This window comes from Taudactylus pleione, unplaced genomic scaffold (assembly GCF_031769625.1).
Source record: "Taudactylus pleione unplaced genomic scaffold, aTauple2 ptg000439l, whole genome shotgun sequence".
NCBI classification, from domain to species: domain Eukaryota; kingdom Metazoa; phylum Chordata; class Amphibia; order Anura; family Myobatrachidae; genus Taudactylus; species Taudactylus pleione.
This window is the reverse complement of record NW_028284841.1, coordinates 1,222,266-1,249,373: the sequence shown is the minus strand read 5'-3', so window position 1 is coordinate 1,249,373 and position 27,108 is coordinate 1,222,266. Positions and strand designations below refer to the sequence as shown.

The following is a 27,108-nucleotide window of genomic DNA, read 5'->3' as shown; positions in this document are numbered from 1 at the left end:
ATTCAAAAAGCTGGACTTGCAATCATAATAATTAATCCATATTAAGGGACACATAATTTAGACAGTTGAAATATTTTTGTGGCAACCGTATATGGAAAAATTACTTTTCACATTTTCTTTCAGTTATAACATTGTGAATTTTCCATTTTAAGAACAGTTGACAAATGGGCTGATTCTGATGTGGGAGCAAAGCAAAAAGATCAAGTAACTTTGCACCTGGACAAACCATGTTGCAATACAAGGGGTGTAAATACAATTAGGTATTTTGGAATTCAGGATAAATACTGGCTGCTTGTGCATGTAGCCCACAAATGCTGGACAGCTTTATTTTTACATTGCAAGTTTGGACATGTCCCTCCCAAATCTAAATCTCTGCACATTTATAATCTGCCCCACCTGCAGAGTAACATGGTTTTACCAAGATGCAAAGTTCCTTGCCTTTTTTTGCTTTGCTCCCCACTCAGAATCAGCTCCGATATGAGAAAGCCCTGATGTTTTAGGACCACATTCAGAGTCGCGAGCGAGCGCCGATGCGCTCGTAACCGACTCGATGGTTTGGCCTGCGCACATGCAGCGGCCGCACTGCGCTTGCGCAAGCCCCGGAGCGACAGAGAAACTCTGTCGCTCCAGAGCTCGTTACCAAAGGGGCGGCTGTCGATGTTGATCGACAGCTGCCCCCGTTTGGTAGGCGGGCCGGGGGGGGGTGGTTTCCAAAACTGAGGCGTTCCTTTACGAACGCCTACCGTTTTGTGGGCGGCCGCACTGACATCATCAGTGATGTCAGTGGGGAGCTTCTTGCTCCATCAGACCAGAAAGCTCCCTGGGGCTTACGAGTGCCCAGACCCAACCTTAGGGTCTGGTCGTAAGCCCCGATGGTCGCGATGGTGATCACCATCACGACCATCAACCTGGTTGGTCGTTAAGCTGTGGGTGGTAACCCACAGCTTAACTATCGACAAGGAGGCGGCCGTTCAGGATGCAAGTGGCCGCCCTGATTCAGAGCGACCGCTTGCAACTAACGACTGCCTCTGAATGAGGTCCTTAGGGTGGTCATATATTGGATCTGATTTAGAAAGACAGAAATGCCATTCTAATGCTGTTTCACCAAATAAACAAAATGAATTACAGATATGTTAAAACTGCTAAACATACAGTACTGTGGGCCTGATTCAGAGACGGACGCTCTGAAAGAGCGCTCGCTCTGCATCAGGGCTTCTTTTTTTTTTTGTGCGGCCTCCTGGCTGCTCGCATAGCTGTAGGTGACCACCCACAGCTATTGCGAGCGGCCAGGATGATGGTCGCGATGGTCAAGACCATCGCGACTATCGGGGCTTGCGACGAGACCCTTGTGGTAGGGTCTTGTGGCCGCACGCTCCAGAGAGCTTCTGGCTCTAATAGAGCCGGAAGCTCTCCCACTGACATCACTGGTGATGTCAGTGGGGCCGCCCACAAACGACAGGCATTCATATGGGAACGCCTCCGTTTGTGAAGCCACCCCCCCGCCACGCCTACAAAATGGGGCGAGCTGTCAATCAACATCGACAGCCGCCCCTTTTGTAGTGAGCCACAGAGCGAGAGAATTTCTCTCTCGCTCCGGGGTTTGCGCACGCACAGTGCGGCCGCTGTGCGTGCGCAGAGCACACGATCGACCCGCTCGCGAGCGCTCAAGCGCTTGCGAGCGGGTCTGAATCAGGCACTGTATGCATAATAGCAATATTACTTAATTATAATTTATGTTATAATTGCTAAATAATTTTTTCTTTGTTGGAGTAATTATTATTAATCATATTTGGAAGATCAAGAAAATTCTAATGTCTACATTTTTACTAATGGGTATATTATTGACTGAATTTGAATTGATGCAATGTCAGCACACTATATATTGAATGATATGATATAGAATAACATATATAAATTCTATCCAGTTACTAAGTAATTTTTGCTTCATATGTAAAGGTTTCAGGAATACAAGGTTATAGAAACCCTGGTTACATTGCTGACCGGCCAGCCAGAGGAAGTCCTCATTAATGTTGTGGGAGCACTGGGAGAATGTGGCCAGGAACCTGCAAATCGGGCCATCATCCGTAAATGCGGGGGAATAAATCCTTTGGTCAACTTACTTACTGGCACTAACCAAGCATTGCTGGTGAATGTTACCAATGCTGTAGGAGCCTGTGCATCCGAACCAGAGAATATGGCGTAAGTGTTGAAATATAAGCTGATTTATCTAATTGGAATTAATAAGAGTTTTATTATATCATATTGTTTTAATGCTGTCACTACCCATAACTTCGTACACGTTCATTCATTTTTATTTAGGGAAGCACACATCTTTTCTGGCAACATAATTATTGCTAAGTATAAAAACTGTTGTGTCTTATAGTTCTGCTCACTAGAAATCACTCAGTGCACACAGCCATATTACTTTGATGTTTTACCCACATCAAAAGTAAGTCACTTAAAGTACCCTATTATAAACAATGTATGCACTGCATACTATTTTGCTACCTCATTTCCCTATTTACTTATACTTAAGAAACTAAGGGCCTGATACATTACCGATCGCAACTGCGATTACGCACGCAGATGGTCGATTATTGCATTCTGCGCATGCAGTGTGCATGCGAAAGCACCACTGCGATCTCAGTGATCACGGAGACCCATTGCAGAGTGATTGACAGGAAGTTAGCGTTTGGGGTGGTTGGCAAAACGCAGGCGTGTCAGTGCTTTTGAACGCTGTTACAGGGGCGTGCATAAATTAGCCACTGCGATGCCACAGCTTGGGCTTCACTGCGTGCGCTGAGGTTAGCAATTTCTGAGTAAGGTCAGACCTTGTGCAAGTGTGCTGAGGCTCCGATGGTGCTCGATGTTACCGATGGTTTCGCAGTCTTGCAAGGTATTGTGGATGTGTGTATGGGGAAGTGGGCGCCCTTATGTTGTGCTGCAATGGCATAGCGAGCGCAGACATTACCATATTTGGCAACGGGGCTGCATGCTTAATCACAGCTGCGATCCGTAATGAATCAGGCCCTACGTGTCTTATTTTCCTAAAATACACACAGACATATTTATGTTTATGTCTAAAGGACATCCAAAGTGAGTTAAGCAGCATATACATGGGACGATGTGCTGTTTGAACAATACAGTATTGGTGAAAGATTTCCCTTGAACTTTCTGTAGTGCTTGACAAGCGATATTGGGTGTACACACTGAAAGATATCTCTTTTAGTGAAGTCATCCTGCCACATCTCTGAACGGGCAATTCTAGACATCACTTAAAGTGTCCTATATAACAATTATATATGCAGGATACTGTTTATTTACCTCCTTTGCCACTCTACATATCACACTTAAGAAAATAAGCGATCAGTATTATTACATAGTATACATTTTTTTATATCTGTTTTAATTACACATACTGTATTAAAAACCCTCTCCTGTATGTACAGTAAAGGTATTTATGGACAGTAGGTGTGCTTTGTGCAAAAGTTCTCAGTAGCAGACAAAATTCTTTTGTATGCTTTAAGCTGAACTATTTCAAGCTGACCCAAACTCCAGTTCACGTTTTAAGGATATCCATGCTTGAGCACAGATTACTTAATTAGTACCTCAGTTAATTTAATTTAACCATCTGGACTCAAACAAGAATACCATTAAAACCTGGTCTGTAATGGCGGAGCTGGGGAACCTCTGTCTTAAGACCTGATGCAGAGTTGAGAGCAACAGTAAAGTAAAAAAAAAATTGTGCACCTGAACAAACCAATGCACTGCAAAGGGTGCGAATACATTTATTATTTTTGCATGCAGGGTAAATACTGGCTGCTTCTGCATGTAACCCACAAATGCTGGGCAGTGTTATTTTTACACTGCAATTTAGATATGAGCTAGGAGATGCCCCTTAGAAAACTAAAACTCTCTGCACATCTTACATCTGCCCCACCTGCAGTGCAGCATGGTTTTGCCAATGTGTATAGTTACTCCTCTTTATTACTTTGCTCCCAGCTCTGAATCAGCCCCTATAAATGAGATTTAGGTTTGCTGTGTCTATATGCACAGATATGCTTGTAAGGGGATATTAGCTTTAGCCTGGCCTGCTGCTTGGTTTCACGTCCTCCACTGGGCTCTGATACAAAGTTATGATCTCCCTTCTGATTGATGTATAAACACACGACAGATGGTGTGGTGATGATCATGATGATAATTCATTCTTCGGTTAGTCATAAAGATAGTTTGATTAGAGCGTGTTTAAGTAATTATAACACAGTATTTAATGCTCGTCATGTTAGTAGGCAGCACATGGAAAACAGGTTAGACATTATACGCTTCCAACAAAGGATGCACTGTGGTATAGAAGTTTAAAGCTGTATCAGGATTACAGATGCTTTTACTTTCCGCAATGCACAGTCAACGGCTTAGAATGGGAAACTACATAAAGAAATGTTATTTATAAAACACGCACATCCTCCTCAAGTATTAACATTATGAAATAAATATTTGTTTTGGAAAATGCTTGCTTGTTACAGTGTGACTGGGTCTTTATACGTGAGTATATTTGGATTTCATTAAATCCTCACAGCTAAGGAAAGAACTGGCTTGTTTCTATCTTAAATTACAAATATATCCCATGTAACACAAGAAAAAGGAACAGAACCCAATTTGAACTTCATAACATTAGAAGGTCTTAATGAAAACATCTTATGTTAAATCCACAAAACAACATACAGAATTTATTTGGCCAAACACTGTTCTGTACAGTCAGAATCTTATATTGCTCTTGCTATAATTGATGTTTATTTCTTCAATGCCTCACCGCGCGACAGGATAATTGACCGATTAGATGGAGTTCGTTTACTGTGGTCGTTGCTTAAAAATCCTCATCCAGATGTTCAAGCAAGTGCAGCATGGGCCATCTGTCCTTGCATCGAGAATGCGAAGGTGAGAACGATAATCATGTTTGCATGTCTCAGCCGTATACTGCAATGCAGCACTGTGGAAAATCACTTCTGATGCCTTTAGCTTACTGTTCCAAAACTACTGCGAGAGATACTTTTAAAATAACATTTAGCAGACATATGGTGCAAAAAATAATAGTATACAAATAATGCTGCCTGTATTAAAGGGTAAGTTCACACTCTATCATGTTAAGCTATTCATCCTTACTGATAATAAGATGATTGCAATTTATTGGTACATTGTTTTTTTTTTTTATCTATTATTTTTACGTTGTGGCAGCAAATTTTTTTCGCTTTGTAAAATAGTTAACCCATAGATCTGCAAAAAAGAGAACTTTAAATATTGTTTTTCACTCCGAAGGTAGCAAATAATAAAAATGTTTATAGATCATCTTAGTATACACTACTATATGTATATTCTTTGTTTAGTAAACATTAACGTTAAACTATATTAACATTTCATCCTAGCACACATGTTCTCTTGGGCTCACTTTGGAACACACACATCCTTTTGGTTGGTTAGCATCAGACAGTTGTCCTCTGCAGTGTTAAAATATCATAGTTATAATATAATTAAAAAATATTTTCTAAATCATGCTCCCACATTTCTATCTTTAATAGGCAGTGGACTGGTTAAATGGAGTTTTCTGAAGGAACAACAACTAATGTTAATTTTTTGCCTCTTAGCACACATTAAATGCCAAAGTGTCCAAATACTCCATGGGGTATATTTGCCACTTTAGTCCCGTATTCAATTTGAGGCGAAAAGTCCGGACTTTTCGCCTGCCAGACTTTTCGCTTCCTTCACCTGTTTTCCAGGCGGAAAAGTATTGCACACGTGCCCGCTTATCCCCGTATTCAATTTCTTGGGACGCGAAAACGGGACCCGGCGGAACTGGAACAGGCGAAAAGTCCTGTCAATTTTCGGGAAATCATCCTTGAAGCCCCCTAAAGATGTGCTGACATGGGGGATCACTATGGGTTCCCCCTGTTTTTGCCTGCTGAAGGGAAGTCGGGTTTTTAAATAGCCGCGGCAGGTGCATAAATGTGGCTTTGAAGAAGGTGATGAAGAATAGCATTTAGCAATTTTTGGGGGGGGAAATAACTATGCCCATCAAATCTGGGGTACATGAAAAAGCACCTTTTTAAAAGCATATTTTTAAGTTCATAAAATGATTTTTAAAAATTCTTCAAAATCCACCTGCCGCTACCATCCGCAATGAAGAAAACACCTGCCGCATATTTGGAAAACCCTCTGGAATCAATTTCGCTACTTTAGGATTTTGTCCCTCATATATTTTTTTTTTTACCCCCAAAATGAAACTTTTTTTACACACATTACTTTTAGGGGACATTCCCAGGGGTGCAGGCTATGTTTTTTAAGCCTGCACCCCTAAACCCCAATTCTGCACTTTTTTTTGCCACCTATTGTGTGGAGAACAATTATCCCCGCTTTTTTGCAAAGGATTTTCACACCGACGAAAAGTCTTTGAAATTGAATACGGGATAATTGAAACAGGCGAAAATTATGTGATAACGGGTTTTTGCCTCAAATTGAATATAGGCCTAAGAATTTAACGTTTACTGTGATGTAAATGAGAAAAGTCAGCTGTCATAGTGATCCAACTGAATTTTACTCCCGACTGATGGGCCAATGTAAAAGGGTCCCTTAAAAAAGATGTTTTTAATAATGAACATCCCTACTGTTTCAAAAGAAGCTGTCAGAATAAAAAAAACTATTTCTTCATTAATTTATAAGTAATCAACTTTTATATTATAAATAAATAAATATATATTTATTTTCCATCTGCAAAATATGTTTGGAAACCTTAAAGATCATACCTGTTCATTTGTGGTGTCCATCTGTGTATAGTGCATATCTCTAAAGTAGAATGTAAATAGAAATACCTTATTGAACTGGGATGGCCTGTTCTCAAATTACTGAACATTTTTTAAATAAAAAAGTCTCTTTTAGGATCATGTAAATTAGAAAAAGCTGACATTACTGTTAAATTAGAATTTCCAGTACATACAACAATGTAGAGTATTTTAGCCCTTTATAGCTCTTTATCCAATATATTGTATTTAAAATTAGACATTTCAACTGCTAAAAGACACATAAAATGTAAAATAAAAGTGAATAGCTGGTAAGTTTGCTGAAACCAATTAAACCAATTGACCACAAATGTAAAAAGTATGCCTGTTAAGAGATTCATTAAATATGCCACATTGTTGTCAACTGCCAAGGTTTCTTTCCTGTGCCAAATCTATATTTCTTGTATTAGCCTAAAATAATCTTATATAATAAGTCAGATGTAAAGTTTTTTTATTTTCTTTTTATTTGTACTATATTCACTCAGAACTGGTATTAATGTTTTAGTGCTTTTACTATGACTAATAGTTTTATGAGTCAACCAGGCTAGCATGTAATACACTATGGGCCTGATTCAGAGCCGCTCGCTATTTGCGGTCGTTCGTTCAAAAACAAGGGGTGGCTATTCAAATGATCCGTTCGCAAATTGCAGTCTGTTCACACCTCTAAGTCTGAACGAGCGAGCAAAACATACGCTCGTTTATTTGTTAAAAACGCCCCCTGGCCGCTCGCACCATACGTCATGTCCGCTATTTATTAGATTAATCGAGTACATCGTACAGCGTATGAACTGCTCGCTATTCTTGTGGTTGGTTTTTTCAACCGCTATTTTGCGAGCAGTTCTGAGTTAAAAAAAACCAAGTGACGTGGTCAATGACGCTGCTGTATTAATTATGCACTCCCTTAAAACGCCCGTTTTGACCTTTAAGCACGCCTGCGTTCGAATTCCACTCCCCCGTTTTCAAACACCTTCCCCTGTTACCACCCACATACGCCTCATTCTGTCACTCAAAATAGCAGGCACTCGCTATTTAGCGTACAAACGATTTTCGGCCGCACTGACTGGTGCGCGCATGCGTACTAAAAACCGTACGCATGCGCAGATGTGCGAACATCGCTCGGAAAGAGCGTACGGCCGCTAGCGAGCGCCTCTGAATGAGGGCCTATGTAGACAACAGTAATTGGGACACCGCCGCGCAAGGGAAATGGTGTGCTCCTGCAGCAGACACGTGTTTGTGAAGGTATAAAACGAGAAGTATAGGGATGTTCTCGATAACTCTGTGCTTCCTACATTGTGGCAGTTCTACTGAAACAACAAATGTTTTTATCAGGGCGACAATGCCAGCTGTCATGTTTCCAGGGCGACGCAGGACTGGTATACAGGAAATTTGGTAACCCGGATGGACTGGACAGCTCAGAGTCCAGATCTTAACCCCATTGAGAACCTCTGGGATGAATTGGAGCAATGGGTGCGTTCTAGGCTGACTCGACCTTCAGTGTCACAGTTGGGCACTGTACATAAGGTGGAATGGCAAAACATACCGCCTACTGTTGTCCAGGAACTTGTGGACGGTTTGCCAAGAAGGGTGTCTGCAGTAATCACTGCACATGGTGGACCTACAAAGTACTGGCGTCAATAAAATCTCATTGACCTATTTACTATCAGTGTACAATCACTTTTGTCTACATACAGTAGTGTATATGAGATGTCAGATCTTGCGTGTTTTGGATTATATATATATAAATCCCACCCTGTCTACTTCCTAGTTTCTTTTCCTGTCTGAAGCAGCGCTGCCTTTGTAGGCGGGCTGAAAGCACTGCACATATCAGTATGATCTGTGCAGGCTAAGCTAAGAGTAAAAGAAATAGAATAGTTAATTTTAAAAAAGTGGGCCCCCTCCAAATCAATAACCAGCCCTGGACCTCTCAGCCTGGGCTGGTATTAGAAAATAGGGGGGTCGGGAACAACGTGGGGTATTCTCTAATAACCTGCACCAGGATAAACCAGCCTTGGTGGAGACACACAGCGTGGGGTTCTCCTGCTATATCAACCAGCCCCAAACTGGTCAACCCAGGGCTGGAATTCCTCAATTCCTCTGAAAGTTGGGACCCCAAAAATACAATGGGATTCGTACAGTGCCTAAACCCGAGATGACAGGTTACTGCCATTAACATGGATAGAGAAGCGCTGATTGGCCTATTCAGACTTGCCGGGAATTCACAAATGCCTGCAAGTCGCAGGCTGTTACATTTACCCCTTAAACTCTATCTGCCCCCCCCAAAAAAAAAAAAAAAAGCAGGGAACACCCAGATCCACATAATAGAATTTGATTTCTGCTCTTCAGTAGAAGACTAATCTCACCCAAAACACTAACCTCCCAACCCCTCCGATTGACCAGTACAAAGTCTTATACCCCCACAGGTGTTGCCATCTGGGCTCACTATCCATGTGCATTACTGTAAAAGTAGGCCCATTTGTAAAAAACATCAAAAAAGAGCATTTATGCTGTAATTTTATATTTTCATAGTTCATTGATGACTTCCCCCCATTGATTACAAATTTATTATTTAAAATTTCCAATAAATCTGCCATCAATGATTGTGTATTTGAACATTCTGTGTGCGATATCTATAAAACTCATGTACAGGTGTGATAAATAACATTACAGTTTCAGTAGAGAGCAAAGATGTTAACATTTACTTTCAAGTTACGTGACTTCACATGGTCATGGATCTTAATATTACTATTTACTGAGGCTACAGAATGAAAAAACTGTCCCCTGACTCACATGTGAGAAATATTAAAGTTGCAGAATAAACCGTTAGTAACTGCTGTTTTTAGAGATTCGGGAACAATGACTCAATATGCTTGATCTTTACAGTTAATCCCATGGCAAGGCTGTAATGTAAAGAAAGTGTTTTGCACAAAAAATTCTAATTATAAAGAAGCTCTATTTTCTTCATAACCCTTTTCACCCCTACTCGTGTCTAAAAAAGTTAACATTGTTTTCCAAATAATTTTTTTCTCTTGAAATTTGCAAAGAAATTTCCAGTCTTCTACCAAAACAGCCTAATTTAATGGTTCAAATGTTCTAAGCATTCACAAAACAAATTTAACATGAAACAGCTGGTAGACACATATCTAGACATAATAACTTTTATATACCAGTACTGTTCATTGTGCTCAAATTCCAGCGGTACTTTCTTCCACAAATTTCTGTAAAGAAGAATAACATTTCTTAGTTTGCAAAGTGGATCAGATCCATGTTCATTAATCAGGTGAAATGAATGAATTTCCTTAAACATGCCATCGATGTGCATTGCATAGTCTTAAAGCAACAAGGCTGCTGTTGAAATGAGCAGCATTCTAAGTGTTTTTTTTTTAAGGAATTTACTAATACAACATCCAATTCAATGCTTTAGTGTGTTATTAACTTAGCATATGCTGCATTATTAAGTTAGCCTACACTCACACTAATCTATGTGAACAAAAATGTAACGGCCGGTGATGTGTTGCACGTTTAAACCAAGTGGACTGCGGTGCCATTGCCTAGTAAGAGTGGTTGTGTTTGGTTTAATGACTAATAGTTGCAATAATAAAAGGCAACTACAGTGTGTTGGAAAAAGTAGTGCTCTTTGCGATGTAACGTCAGAGAAAATGCATTGAAAAGTTAATATGAACTATACACTGTGTGGTTTGGTGAGGATAGCGTTAAAAATGGACCTCCTTAATAAAAAAATTAAACGTGTATGGTTTCATTGCATAGCAGATTCATATTGCAAGCCTTCAGGGAATCCCTTTATAGTTCCAAAACTTTCAACTTAGAGGCTGCATTGATCATGAAAGTTATTTAGTCTTCCTACATTAACGCTAACACACACTGTGCTTGAAATCTATTATCATATAAAGATATATCATATGTGTTTATTATTATTATTACCAGTTATTTATATAGCGCACACATATTCCGCAGCGCTTTACAGAGAATATTTGGCCATCCACATCAGTCCCTACCCCAGTGGAGCTTACACTCTATATTCCCTATAACATGCGCACACACATACACACTAGGGTTAATTTGTGTCGGGAGCTGATTAACCCACCAGTATATTTTTGGTGTTTATGAATTATTGTGTTATTTGCATTGACAAAACATTTCTTCACTAATGATGTACCCCAGTAAAATGGACCTCATCAGTGCTCCCTCTAAGCTAGGTCCTCTAGAAAGAATAGTGTTAAGTCTGATGTAGTTTGAAAAAAGCATTGCTGTGCTAAACTGAACAGCATATTGTCAGTGCAGCAGATGGAGTTTTCATGGGATTAAGGGGAAGCAGTGCTTTATGTGTGGTGGCCCTCAGTACCGGCACCTTTCTGTGGTCACATTTTAATTCTTATAACTTCTACCAGAAACAAGAATAAATTAGTGAAATCATTTCTGAAATGAATGGAATAAATATCTTCTCACGTTTCCAGAGTGTAGAAGATACTATACATGTCTTATCAACTTGTAACTTTAGACGACTACCGTCACCTTTTTTCACCAAAAAAAATCACCGGGGAGAGTTATTATGCTTTCTAAAGAGGGCAGCTGGAGAAGTTGCCCATAGCAACCAATCACCTACTACTGTAGCTATCATTCTATAGATTGTGTTTGATAATTGATAGCTAGAGACTAATTTCTCCAATAGTCTTTGAAGGTTTGATACAACTTCCCCTAAGTATTGAATTATTTCATTCCCACATCACTTATCTTAGAATGAACACTGGGCCTGATTCAGAGATGTACGCTAATGCCGCCGCAGTTGCGAATTTGTATGCCGGGGCTGTGCGAAAACATACAATTGTCGCAGCCGCTGGGATTTGTATTAAGACGCTCTCTGGAGGCTTCGCAAATCCAAGAGACTGCGTACAGAGACTCAGCTCGTCTCAGATCAGTTAATAATCAGTCTACGGTTACGTTCAATAGACACAGGAACTGAGAGACAAGAGTCATTTTGTCTGCCTACAGAGTCGTGCCCAGACAACGGGTGTGACAAGCTTGCGTTTGTGTCACCACCTCCCTGCTGCCGCCCTCAAATGGTCCCTGCTTGTCTTTCACTTTGCTAATTCCTCACTGTGAGCGGCATCGGTATTGAAACTTGACTCATTCGCAAATCACAGATAATCAACTGTGTAAATATCAGCATTGCATCCACTCTATATCAGCTCCATTGTTCTTAGATACATGCATGCTTTTTGTTCCCTAATACAGTTACGGTATTCCAGCTTCAGCAATGAGTCGGTGTGTCCTGTTACATTCAGGCAGACAGATGACAGTTTTGACCAATAGGTGTTTTTGTACGTTCATGAATATTTGTTAGTACTACAATTGTAAACTTAAAAGAGACAATTTTTCTGTGGCACTACAAAATACAGATTGCAGGAAAGGCTAAACTAAGTATTATTAATATTATTTTTATTGAAACGTGAGGTGTACTGTATACTCCATTTACCCAGTGCAGTGTTCAAACTGTGCCTGAGGCTTGGATTTTTGGACACACCAAAAGAAGAAGGGACACATTTCTTCCCATCCCTGAACCCCGGAGCCATAAAGCTCCTTTGGGACAAGGGTCTTCAGGTCCATCTCTGCCAGAAGGCTTGGGTGGTTCACTTTCTCCCTGGGTATAGTTGAAGTTTCTCTCATGGAAAATGATGGAGCCTCCAATGACTTGCGGAGAAACCACTCAAAATAAAAATGTGACACACAAGAAAAACTAAAAAGTGCTAGAAAATAAATAATACCCTAAATCCTCAGCCAATGCGACTAGTGATTACAAAAATGTTTCTTACCCGGCCACATGTGGTATCAAGCCTTAAAAGGGTGGTTTCTCTGTGTGAAAGTGTTACGTGCAGGAGACACCTCCACTTGTGCATTTTTGGACACTTTTTTTCAGGCATCCCCGACCCTGATTGCCAGGGGCACATACGGCATCTCGGGCTTCTAAAGATCACCAGCCTTCTGGCTTAGGACCAAGCCTGTCCTTCCAGGAAGCCAGTTCTATGTAATAGGACATATGCTACACATGATTTTAGCCACAAGGCACAAAAGTAAACAGAACCTTAGTTTTAACAGAACTTTTGTGACAACCATGAAAAATTCAGTCACTCAAGTTAATCATGTGTTATGTCATATGATAGTATTTTTAAGATTGATAAAAATACAATATAAAATGGTTAGCATTGTTGTCTCACAGCACTGGGGTTATGGGTCCATACTAGGTCCATACTTGTGTGGAGTTTATATGTTATCTCCATGTTTGCATGTGTTCCCTCCCAAAATAAAAACAAAACATACTGGTACAGTAGGTTAATTGACCTGCAAAAAAAATTAACCTAGATTGTGTCTAGGGAATATAGACTAGGTAGTTCCACTGGGGCAGAGACCGATGTAAATGACTGATTATTGGGCCTGATTCAGAGTTGTATGCAGTTCACACAGCAGCTGCGTTGGGATACTTTTATTATGCCGGCGGACGGGATCCCAGGCGTCGTTATACTAAAAATCAGTAGCATGTGCCTCACAAGGCCGTAGGTCTAAGAATACTGAATATCAGAACTACAAATTAAATTTTAATTTCAAGAATACTTCAAAGCTTATTGATACAAAAAAGACTTACAAGTATTATTAATACGATTATTAAAAGTACACACAGATTACAGACAATTTCAAAGAAAATAAAAAAGGGTAAAACTAAGTTCAGATATTAACTTTGGAATTGAACAATGCCGGAGTAGAGCTGCATACACACGTAAAGATTTTCTGTCCAACCATCCAACTAGTTGATTGGTTGGAATGAAGATTTGGTAACATATGGGAGTAAATGATGATCAGCAATTTGCTCCTAAATGCCAGAAAACAGATGAAAATGGTCGTCAGACAAGTTTGTTAAATGTTTGATATAAACAATTTGTTCAAACAACAGTTTTTGGCCATTTTCTGGCGTTATGGAGGAAATTGCTGATTGTCCTTTGCTTTCATACCTTACCAGATTTTCATTCCAACTAATCAACTAGTTGGATGGTTGGACAGAAAATCTTTATGTGTGTACCCAGGTTAAGGTCTCTCCTGGAAGAATTTGTATCATCCCAGCCATGTAACTCCCTCAAAAGAATGAGCCACTTATTGTGCAGCGTGCTGGGTTAATATATCCATTCTATCATGCATTCTGTCTCACAGAAATGTATTCTGAACTTCATAGCACATGGCAGAGGGAGACAGCAAGTCAGAGGTTTAATTACTTCCCTGGTTTCAGGTGTGATGGCCGGACCTTGCTCTCATAACAGAGTTCTTGACCAGCAAATGGAGATGGGCAGCGTGACATAGGACATGCTCTGGCATACTGAGTAGACAGACTTAGATTTCAGACAACCTACAAGTGTGATATCCTATTTTCCATTTGGCCCCTTTTTGTGCAAAATGGTACAACTTACACAATGCACTGCACACAGGATGTTCCTTTTTGCATGCAAACAGTTGGGTCCTGCTCTACTGGAAATGACAATCTACAAGCCACATGCTCTGAAGCTTAATTAGGTTTTGCATAAATGTAAATATTCTGGTCTGCTGGGAGTTTGCTATAGCTGAACATACAAATCATTTGGTTAGCTAATACAATTTAAACATATATACAGTGGATCATATAGATTATAACACATATGTTTACTAATATCATTGTTAATATGTCCAGTCTGATATGAAATGGGCTTTATCATTACACTGACATTTTCTGTAATACTGCCCGTTGCCGCCTCTTCCCCATCTCCAAACAGCCGAAGCATGTCAGACATGCTACAGTTTAGGAGGCAGGTCGTAGCTATAATGGGTGCAGGGGCCCTTGGGTCCAGGAGGGGCCCGCACCGCACACCCTGCACCCATATTATCTAATACTTACCTCTCTGAAGTCCCGCGTCGGGTGTCTCAGCCCTGCACAAAATGCTGAAAAATGGCCGCTGCGGCCATTATAGATGGCCGCTGCGGCCATTTTTCCGTTCACTTTGCGCATGCGCTGGGAAGAAATCGCCAGGAAAATGGCGGCAGCGCCATTTCCCCAGTGACACAAAAGGGGGGGGAGTTTACAATCTGCGCTCAACCAATGAAGGTATGAATGAGTACTGTGTGATCTAATCCAAACAGATCAGGATGATGTGCGTGTATAAATATCAATCAAAGTAAATGGTAAATGGAATAAAAAACTTTACTATAAGATATACAGTGAAATAACATATATTAAATGTCACATGAAATACTGCCCACTGAAACTGTAGGGCAGTCTCAAGTGATGCTAAACAGTGTTGCTATTAGCAACCACAAATGCTCTGTGCTCAGATCTAATATCAGTACAATGCTGTTAGCATTAAGACCCTATTGATCGATAATGAATGCGTACTGTGTTCAGTTGTATAGCGGCGTCCCGCTGATGATGTGACACTATTGTTATTGAATGTACTAGGCACCAAGTCTTTTTGGTGCCTAGTACATTCAAATAACTTTGATTGATATTTATGCACGCACATCATCCTGATCTGTTTGGATTAGATCACACAGTACTCATTCATACCTTCATTGGTTGAGCGCAGATTGTAAACCCCCCCCCCCCTTTTGTGTCATACTTTAAGAGGGAGGACACTCCACCTTTTTTTACTATCAGCAGCTCACCGCAAACAAATAGATAGGAGCCCAGTGCGCAGTGTTGTAAATTTGTCTGCCATTTCCCCAGTGACCTACTGATGCTGCGGTCGGTGGTCAGATGCATCAGTCTGCAGCTGGCCATTGGGGAGAGAGGAGGGGGCCCCGGACAGGGAATGCACATGGGCCCCCTCCTCTCTTAATACACCCGTTAGGAGGCATTGTGACCGTCGTTGCAGTCACAGATCTGTACATGTGCAGTACAGATCCTGCACAGAGGGCCATACAAAAAAGATGTACGTAACCATCGGGTTTACGTACGACTCTGATGTAATGATGCTTACACACTATGACGACGGATCTGTCAGCAGACATCTGCTGTCTGTCTAAGCGGTTGATTGATGAGCTATACACACTTACCAATTGGCCGCTCAATGTGTCTGGCCTAAAATCCCGCCCCGTTGTGATGTCATTGTAGACGGTCCCTGCAGCCAGTGCACAAATGGTTGGTGGGTTGCCTGTACACACATGCAGATGCACCAATAAATCGTTCAGATATATCGGCTGTGCTGCAGGGTTTTATATGTCTTTGAGCGACATTGTTCAGAAACTTATCAGGAGTACAAACCCACCGATTCACTCACGATATATTGTTTGACGATCAAACCAGCGATATATCGACAAATGTGTACCCAGTATTAATTCGAATAATTTTGTTCTCTAGGCAGCTTTTGTACATTGTTGCAGCACTTGCCAATTATCCAAGGGAAGCATTTCATTAGATGAGAGAGGTTGTAGGACAGCAGCCTCTTTCTGATTGCATATAATCTATACAGATGATCTGTGATCACATGACTGTTCTTGTGCAACCATCTAGAGACAGAAAACTTTTCAAACTTCCGACCTCCCTTTAAAACATGCCAAGAAGCCCTGTAGAATGCATCCATTCAGGTGACTAAAACATTACCTTTTTTTAAACTGTAGAATCCTTTGAACATAATATGCTATTATTTAAATATAGTTTACATCTTCTTTGAAAATTTAAGTAGCCCAGAGATGATTTTTGTTGATAATCAAAGTTTATTTCTACAATCATACCATCACATTTTTGGGCACAGGCATGCTTAGCTGAAAAATTGTTTTTGACAGCGTAAGCTTTTTAAGATGTCCAAAAAACACAGACGATAGATGTATGAAAACCGTTTATCGACACTGCATGTTGCTATGTTTATTTAGTTGTAATCTATAAAATAAGAACAATACTTGGTTTTCGAAACAAATGAGAACCTGATTTCGTTTTAGGATTATTTTTTCCTGGCTCAATTCTGTTTGCTACTTTTTTAAGTTGATGAACTCTGCTTTCTCGGGAGAGCTAAAGGGTTTTGCTTTCTGGAAAATAGATCTATCTAAATTTAATTTACTTTTTAATGCAGAATAAAGTCTCACTGCTTATCCATATGCCACATACAACCCCTTTTCAACCTGTTCCAGATGCCTTGACATCTCAGAGAGAGACATGCTAGAGACATAAAAGAATATCGGACAAATCATAAAGGGTAATATATGATCATATAAAATATTAAACTAATGTCAATATATTGTATAGAACAATATAGAAATATATTATGAAACCATTTCCATGTGGTGATTTTGTTCAGTACAGTCCGGAAATAAAGAAATACTACTCTTATTTGTAGTAAGTGTACAAGTCAGCTAGACTTGAATCTCAATTCTACTGCAATGTTATGAGCATTGATAGTGCATTCACATTGTCTAATAATCTAGGGCAGGGTTTCTCAAATTCAGACTGCAGGTATCCCCCAGCAGATCATGTTTTAAGGATTTCCTTAATCATGCACAGATGAGTTAATTATCTCAGAAATACTAGGAACATAAGTTGTTGGGGATTCTCCTGCACTTGAGTTAAGAAACATTACTGTAGAATTTTCATACAGATATATAGTAATTATTCTCTATGTTCCAGGCTAGTTCTAGAGGTTAGTTATTTGGCAAACTAGCATAAAGGATTTTGAGAGAATACTTAAATGTTGTAAATCCATTTATTTGTTTCCCCAAAAACCCTTCTTTTTTATCTATATTAATGATCAGTTATTGATATTTTACTTGAGCTGTTTCTATGCCTCTTTACTGGCAGTGCACTTTCCTAAGTTACCATCTCTATGGGGCAAAATTGTCAAGGCTCTTCAGCTTCTTTACAAACCTGCCCTTCACTCATTCTTTCTTCCACTAATTTGCCCTTTCTTCTATTCACTAGCAAGGGTGGAGGAACAGCCGTCCTTTATCTCTTTGCCAGAGATAAAATTGTAAAAGAGATATCAGTTTTCAAAAACAGCCTGTAAAGTGACAGGAGCTGATTGGTTGGTACTTTATCGTTCACAATTTTATCTCTCTCCAAGCTTTCAAGAATACACCCCCATAGTCAGCAGAGGGGGGAGGGGGGGGTAACTGGATAATGGTAATTTGGTAAATGTAGACAGTGGTTGATTGTTTGTTTAAGCTAATGTTTGTTTTTTGTTTTGTTTTTTCAAAAAAAGCAGGGCTGGCTTAAAAAAATGTAGAGCCTGGGGCAGGATTTAAATGTGGGACAAAATATACTCCATGCACAGTATGCTCAAATCCATGCTAGAGCATAACAAGCCCCATATATGCCAGCATAGAGTATTCTCCATTTGCCAGTTTGCAGTATGTATATCAGTATATACTATGCCTCACCCAAATGTGCATGGACATTACAAGTGTTTCCATTGGTGGATAAAGTGATGGAACTGTTGTGTGGACTAGAATATTATTGCAAGGAGTAGAATATTACATGACTTACTTTACATGTTCTATGATGGAATATATTATATTTTTATAAGTGCCATTGTAGGCAGTGGGGAAGAGATGATGGCATAAGTGAGTTAAGGCAAAGCACATGAGGGATGAGGGCCCTGCTCGTACAAGGTTGAACTTGGACATATGTAACTGGTTACATAGCATTATACTGGAAATGATCATAAATATTTAGATTAACTGTTTAAAAGTGTACCTTTCCTAAGGAAAAAAAAATGCCATCCACCATAGGTAAAGCTGCTGGTGCACATACAGTATTTCTTGACTAGACGCATAATCAGAGGTCTCTCTGTGACAAAGGCTTCGTAGGGTGCTTAGTGAGGCTTTGTATTAAAAATGATGTCTGAGTTTTTAACATTGTGTCTGTAATTCTTTATCGTACAATTATTGTAGCGTGTTATGGTTACGAAAACCTTATTATTTAATGTGCAAGAGGTATTTAATGTGCAAGAGAAATTGAGGCGTATTAAATTGATGAATAACAACCTTCAGTTCAACAAAAGACAAATATTCCTTAAAGTGGACAAAGTAATAATCACTGTGAAATCTGAGAGGCCTGACCAAGACTTACATTGTGACCATGAACACCTTGTAAGCATTTATGAAAGAAATTACAACAATACCATATAAAGAAGTAATCTCACACGTGTTCTTTCTGGGAAATAAAATCATGCCTGGCAGATCCCTTTTTCATGCCTACTATAAAAAACATGAAGAGGATGATCACACTGTGCATCCGACAGGATAAAAGGAATTATTCTTTCTTAAACCTCTAGAAATTTATGAGCAAAGTAATATAAGACCTTTCAAGATCAACATGTACCAGAGACTGCAAATCTTACAAGTTATTCCAAGGGCTAAATTCCTGAGTTATCCATTATATTGCATTATAATACACTGTTTTACAGAAGATCAAAACAAGATATGGAATCAAAGACGAAGGCGTCCAAAGACGCTGTAGGACTAAGGTGCACAGAGTCGGGATAGCGAATGAGGTGCACAGGAGACGCACGGTCTCAATGTGTTGAGTGTTCCTGGGTGGTGACCAGGAATTGGCTTAGAGCAGGCATGGATATGATCCGTCTTATGGGCGTGTTATGGGAGTGTCACAGACGTGTTGTTGGTAGTGGCTGCCTACAAAGAAACTGGACCATCACATAGGAGGCCATATTCGGAAAGGGACACTATACCTGACGTAGGGCTGGTGCAAGTTTCAATGGTACGACCTACAGTATGTGCGACCGATCTAAAAATGCACCAATCGGTATTTCAGCACGCTGACAGTGGGTGTCTCAGCCCTTGTACATTCAGACGCACAGAAGTACAACAGGGAAAAGCTTTGTAGCCACATTTGCATAAAGTCGCAGATGTGTGACTGGCAAAATATGAGGACACAGATGAACGCGCTGCAGCACATGCAATAGTCAGTTTGGTAACTACCATTTCACTCAATACTATTATTATAGAATATGTAAAAACTGTAAAAGGTAAGTGCTAGCAAAGAGATATAACTATCTTAGATATATTACAAGATCAATATGTACCAGAGACTGTAAGTCCCGATAGTTAGTCTTCCACAAACTTTACAGTTATGTGACCATTCATCAACTAGCAACAATGAGAAAATGTCCAATTAGCAAGAAGCTTTGGAAATGGTTTGGATTGTACTAAACGCGTGTGTTGTCAAAATCTGTCAGCATAGAAACTGTAGGGAGCTTTTTAGGAGTGAATGACTTGGGTCAGAGTACACATTATATTCCTTATTTAGACTGGGCACACAAGCGGGAGATGGAGATGGCTGGCTTATTAACCTGCAGCCAATTGGAACATTTGAAATGGTATCAACACCACAGAAAGTTTGGCTTAAGCTGATTACACACCGTATGATGGTGCAACCCAGCTACAGTGCAATGATACTAACAGTCTCTTGACAAAGGTGCTGACGTACCGAAACATCTGTCGAGACCACACTATGTCTGTTATATGGATTTCTGAATAACCAACAGATTGAAAAACTGATGAGTATCATGAACTTTTTATACAAGTCTATGGCTATTTTTGTTTGATGGCACAGTGAAATTGTTTTTTGTACTTTCAATGGAGTGCTGGTATTCTATCTGTTTGGAGTACCTTTTTTAAAGGTTGTACCAAGTGGATTGGTTTGTGGTGTATATATATATTGATGATATTAAAATGAACCTCTATATACCCCTGCCTGTACCTTCTAAAATCCTTCCTATAAACCTCTAAGGATGACGCTAATTTGCGTACGCAGTCATACAGTAAATAAAGACTTAGACCTGGAATCTGTGGTTCCAAAGTACAAGTGTTATTCAAGTAAAAGTTCAGACAGTTACACGCAATTGATCCAGACACAATTTAGGCACAAAAGGAATTATACAGACCCAAGTACAGTATACATACGTAGCGCTTCCGGTACCAGATGTTAGGCATCAGCAAGAAACCCCTCAGTCAGCATTCAGCAAGAAGACTGAAGACCCAGTGTTGGAGCACACATATTTATACCCCCCAAGAATAGACAGGACAATAGAGAAGTTTGCTGCTGATGTCATTGGTTCCCAGGGGAGAAGCATCTGTTACAAAGCATTTAACAGGCTGGTTCAAATAGACTCTCCCTGCCTCTAACAGCTGCGTGTCTTTCCCTTCCCGCCCCCTGTAACATCCTAACAGTTGTTCATGAAATATACATTTTGTTGCTTGTAGCCTCTGCGATCCATAACTCGAGAATGCATGATGCGACCTCCACACCGATAACACCGGAATACTGTAAAAAGAGGGCGCATCAGTACAAAACCAAACACGACTTGTTTAGCATGTATAAAACCTTAGTTATCAAATATCTTTATTTCACAGCGTTTATATTAACTGAATAAACTTAAATCTTATATCTTAAAGCTAATGGAACCTTGTAAGTGAATATGTAATGTGTGAGTGTACGGGGTTTGATATGAAGACGCTAGTTAACTGGGGACAGATGCGTGCGCATTTAGCTACTAAACGGTATTTTCATGCAGGGTCTTAAGCATAATGTGTGTATGTAAAATGGTGAAAGATGCAATCGCATGATGCTAATAATTGTGCATTCGCTACTGGGCGTCATGTTAGCACCTCAATTGTGCGTAATGTGCGGTGTTTATGCATGAGATTCCATCTATGATGGACTTAACATATTTATATATATATATATATATATATATATACGTCCAAACTGGCCCGGCACTCCAACCACCAACGTGTATTGCTCCGGTGCCCTCCAGGGCAAATGACCCAAAATATATAGATCCAAAAAACGGAGGCACTCAGCGAGACTGAACTCAGCGTAGATAAAAATCCTTTAAAGGATTAAAGGATTTTTATCTACGCTGAGTTCAGTCTCGCTGGGTGCCTCCGTTCTTTGGATCTATATATATATATACATATATATATATATATATACATACATACACACACATATCATTCCTCACTCATAGTTTCAGACTGCAATGCAAATGTGACTTCCAGCTGTGAAACTAAACCATCCTGTCTGGGTATGAAACTAAAACCTGTTTGGATTCAGACAAACCAAATTGTGTACATCAATGCCTGGATTATATTACAATTGCCAACAGGGATTCCCAATTTGTATGTAAATCACTCACAGTTTCTGGTGCATTGTCTATTCTATTTAGATTATCAAAAACATTGCCATCTGTGTTCTTAGCTCGTGAGTTGTAACTTAAGTGACGCTGGTCGCAAAATGGCGTCTGGATGATTCTGGTTTCTAAAATGGAGTCTAGCTGCCATTCGCAAGATGGCGTCGCGCACGCTTCAATTTTAAACTGATCTTGTCTCAGCCAATTATCCAGCTTTGACAATATATATATATACATATATGTATATATATATATATATATATATATATTGTCAAAGCTGGATAATTGGCTGAGACAAGATCAGTTTAAAATATATATATATATATATATATATACCAGTGGCAGGCTGGGCCGGGGGGCAGGGTGCCCCCCGGGCCGCAGCATCATGCGGGCCGCGGGCCGGTGCAGTCTGTGTCACTGTGACACAGACTGCACCGCATGTGTAGCGCTGACCGGACGGCGTTCGGTCAGAGCTACCCTGGGCCGGGGGGCAGGGTGCCATGTGCCCCCCGGGCCGCAGCATCATGCGGGCCGCGGGCCGGTGCAGTCTGTGTCACTGTGACACAGACTGCACCGCATGTGTAGCGTTGACCGGACGGCGTTCGGTCAGCGCTACACTGACAAACACACAGCCGCCGGCACTACAGGGGAGGACTACTACTACTGGGGGCACTACAAGGTGGGGACTACTACTAATGGGGGCACTACAAAGGGGGGGACTACTACTGGGGGCACTTCAAATGGGGGGACTACTACTACTGGGGGCACTACAAGGGTGGGGACTACTACTCGGGGCACTACTGGAGGCCTGCATAAGGGTCTTCTCTCCTGTGGCACACGGGGCACTGCATATGGGCACTACGACAGGGGGCTGCCCTAATCTTTATTTTTACCCTACATTGATTCCATATGGACCCGCCTCCTCCCTGGAACACTGGAGGGGGGGCGCCATAGCATGCATATTCGTCAGACACACGCTACTCCTCTGCCAGGGCCGCCTGCATGCATTTGCCCCCCAGGTTAAAAGTTGCCAGCCAGCCCCTGATATATACACACACACACATATATATATACACAATATACTGTATATATATTCATACATATATGTATTCATGCATACATACAATGATATAGACCAGTGACACTCTCCTATGTAAACACACAGTTCTATAATAAACCCCCTCCCAAAAAAAGGAATATAGCAATTGCACCCAAAATATAAAACCCCCTCCCTCATCTGTTTACCCATCATGGTGCGTCCCTCCTTCATCTGTATGCCCATTATTGTGCCCACTTTCCATCTGTATACCCCTTATTGCCCATGGGCATTGAAACCGGGGGCAAGGGGGTGGCTCCCCCCTCCCCCCCAGCAGTAGTAGCTGCAGTGCAGTCTCAGCATGGGTCTCTCATTCACTATCCTCCACGGGGCACAGGCAAACATTGCAATTTATCTTACTGTATGTAACAGTACTGCGTTGTTCATTGCATCTTCCCATCTGTTGTGGAGAATATCAGATGAGATGATGCGATGATCAACTGTAGTGAACAACAGATCGGGTGTACACACTACACGATGTGTATGATATATCTTTACGATATACCTCAGAATTATATATCATACAATACATTGTATATATTGTGTACCCAGCTTTAGTCTTAAGCTGGGGACACACTGACAGATATATTGGCCGATCAATTGATCGGCCAATATATCTGGTTGCCATCGGCCAGTGAGTACCAGCGATATGTCTGTGAACGACGTAGTTCACAGACATATCGCGTTGGCTGTGCAGACATATATGTTCATCCTGCTGTGTGTATGGGCGATCAGCCGATCGCCCGTACACATGAAGTGGCAGCTGTGTATATAAACGACCGTCATCTACAGATATATTTGCAGATCACTCGATCTACAGATATATCTGCTTTAAATTTTCCTGAGTATGTAAATTTAATGTGTGAGAAGCTAGATCAAGATGTAACTATTCCTAGAACCAGAACATTAACACTGGTACAGAGTACTGATGTTAGACTCCAGCCAAGGTGGCTTGGGAAGTACAGTACACCGCTATATGAAACAAAGGTCAAATGTCCAACATGTTTTACCAAGTAAAACATATATGTGGCTGCAAAACTATTAGATGAGATGAAAGTGATGAAGAGTTGTGTACCGGTGGATATAATAAGAGAGTCGTACACAAATACATTTTCATCAAAACTAGCCTAGACTAAATGACATAACATGAGAGACATTTCATAATGATACTAGCAGAAAAAAACACTAGTGGCATAACACAAATGAAGGCGTACTTTTGGAAGCTTGATCAAATTTAATTATGGCTTTGTATTAGTACATGCATATTTTGGATCAGTAGGAAAGGCATTTTTACTGTATCATTTGTTCAGTTTGGTTTTGGACTTGAAATTTGTTTGGCACAGACGGTCTAATTCTGAATGTCAGCTATGATTATTTTCAACTGGTTGTATTTTCGTAAGATGTCATTTTTGACATTTTTTGAGCAATTCTGTTTGGTAGAAAAAAAAAGGTGCTGGAACGTTTACCAAACACAGAAATAATTTGTCAACTGAAATCAATTATTATTTTTTATGATAAATAACATGGTCCTGCTTGTCCGCATTCCAAATGTATTTCTACTGGTTTCATAATCCCTTTATAAAAGTTGGATGCCAGAACTTAAAAACAACTAGCATAAAACTCACAAGTCTCCTGCTCATAACTTAATATGATGCAGTATGGACAGTTTACTAATATAGGCTCTCACATCATGTCAGGAGCAGCATACTGTACAATTCAGCATAGGAGTAAGTCTATACTAATCATGTAACTCAGGTACCAACCTGCAAAATGAGTATTTACGTCTCCGTTACAGTGTAATACATGGCACAGAGAAAGAGTAGCATGCTTTCTGAATCCCCATACATTTTGAGGTAGATGCTAACTATAAGTATACTTAATCTGCAGCATAATTGTCTATTAACTCTGATAGGTAAACTAATTTGTTTACTAACTTAGTGAAATATGTCAGGTCAGACATAACCTTTAATCATTTAATTTTCACTAAATCAGTTGTTTCTTATGAGTTACTTTACTGTTGACTTTGCTAGTATAAAAGTTTTACATTTATTTAGAAAGCAATCTATGTTATGTTGTATGAGAGCAAATTGACTGAATGGCATGTTTCGGCTGTTGTCCAGGATTGGGAGAAAATATGGTTGGACAATGACTGCAATGTAACCAAATATGTAGATCTTTCTGATTTGGCTACACACTAGCTACAGAACCGAGATTTGATTATGGAGGATAAAGCTGAGAAGAGGGTAAATCCACTAGCAGGAGTTTCCAGTAGTCCAAGTGAGAGTGAATTGGATCATACATGTGTGTTTTATCTCTAGCTTGGGAGACAAAGTGGTGCATCTGGCAGTGTTCAGATGGAAGAAACAACATGTTCAGATGGAAGAAACAACAAGTTTTTAGGAACAATTATTATATAAAAAGAAATTGAGATTGAAGAATCATGAGTAACTCCAAACTATAAAATCCTTTGAAATTATGTCATATCCATCCACTGTAAGTTTAACATCAGTTTTTGGGCCAGATTTATGTGGAAAGAGTACAAGTTATGTATTGGATAAAATGAGGACATTTGAAGTGGATCTCTGGGTAATCTCTCTTCCTCATATACAGCATTCTTTAATTATGTACTTACAGTAAATGCAGATCTAATCTTATGTACCACAAGATAAGGTGGGACTCGGAGGGCACTGCAGGGCAATCTTGTTGTGAATGGGTTCACTTGGCACTAAAGCGGAAGTAGTTATGAAGCTACTTTCTGGTTCTAATTGGATTTTTATCAGTGTGTGTCAGAAAATGGTCATTCTGATCATTAGCAGGGTCTTGCATGATGCCAGCACCCATGTGTAGTTCCTTGGAATACTCTACTGTTGGGCTCATGCATCTATCACATCATGGGTGTAGCATCCTAGACACACATTCTCGGACAATGTTGTCCAAATTTTCCATGAGAAATGACTGTGTATCTTAAAATAACTTGACCATTGGCTGCATCCCACTAAAAACCTGATGTCTGTAGTGCATTGGCTGGAAAAAGTACATGCAGTTATTTGTAATGTCACTCTATGTACAAGTGCTTTATTTTTATGTGTGGGAAATAAAGGATTATTACACCAGTGCCAGCTGCTGACATTATTTCTACTGTTTGACCCTTTCGCCTGTGGTGTCAGAACTTTAGCCCTTGCGCAGACTTTGATTGATTTATACTGTATATTTAGGCTAGCATTAGAGCGAAGTGTTCCTTAAACTCTGTATCAGTAAAGATTTTATGTCTGATGTCCAGTGATGTGCGATGAGGTCAATGGCTGAGGATGCACACATGGAGTACTTGGAGCCTGTCTCACCCTCTCCCCTCACTACACTAAGCTTCAGTGTCCATTGATTCTCCTACCTGCATCACTGTGTCTTCTCTTGCTGCTGCTGACTGAGCTCCAATTTCTAAACACTGCAGTGCACTTCCTGGTAACATGGCACATCCAAGATGTCCATCACTGCTCAAGGCACCCCCCCCATACTCAGAGGCATGGCTCTATTAGCTCTCTTTCTGTGCAGCTTACTGCCCATGGTGTGGCCCCTTCCCCAGCTCTGCAAGCAATGTCTAACTATACAGAAGTGAGGCTGAGCTGTTGCTGCCTCATCTCTCATCTCACCAAAAAGCTGGTGAGTGTTAATTATAAAATGTTTACAATTAACAAAGAAGGTGTTTATAAGTTATGCTGGCCATACACGCTACAATTACCGAGGGTTAAATATTGCTCGTTGGGGCATGCTGGATTGTCCAGCATGCCCGTCCGATGCGATATTCACCGGTAAACTGTCGGCCGCAACGGCCAGTGTATGCCCAACCGCAGCGGACAGACAGACATTGCTAGTGTTCCTTCCTACGGAAGGAACAGGGAAATGTCTCCTCCCCCGGGGAGAAATCTCACAGTGTATGCCGGCGACATCTGCGGCTGGCAGGCTGCCAGATAAAATGTCTGTCGGTCTGACAGACATATTATCTGGCCGTGTATGCCCA

The 27,108-nt window shown here is 40.4% G+C and overlaps 1 protein-coding gene across 1 annotated transcript in view; it reads left to right on the top strand.

Moving 5' to 3' along the window:
• The window catches only part of ODAD2 (outer dynein arm docking complex subunit 2), a 200,311-nt gene that overhangs the window by 136,743 nt on the left and 36,460 nt on the right, over nt 1-27,108 (top strand). The window contains exons 16-17 of the mRNA XM_088447790.1: nt 1,957-2,199; nt 4,821-4,935. Coding sequence (XP_088303916.1) covers nt 1,957-2,199; nt 4,821-4,935 — 358 coding nt within the window. The remainder of the gene's footprint in view (nt 1-1,956; nt 2,200-4,820; nt 4,936-27,108) is intronic.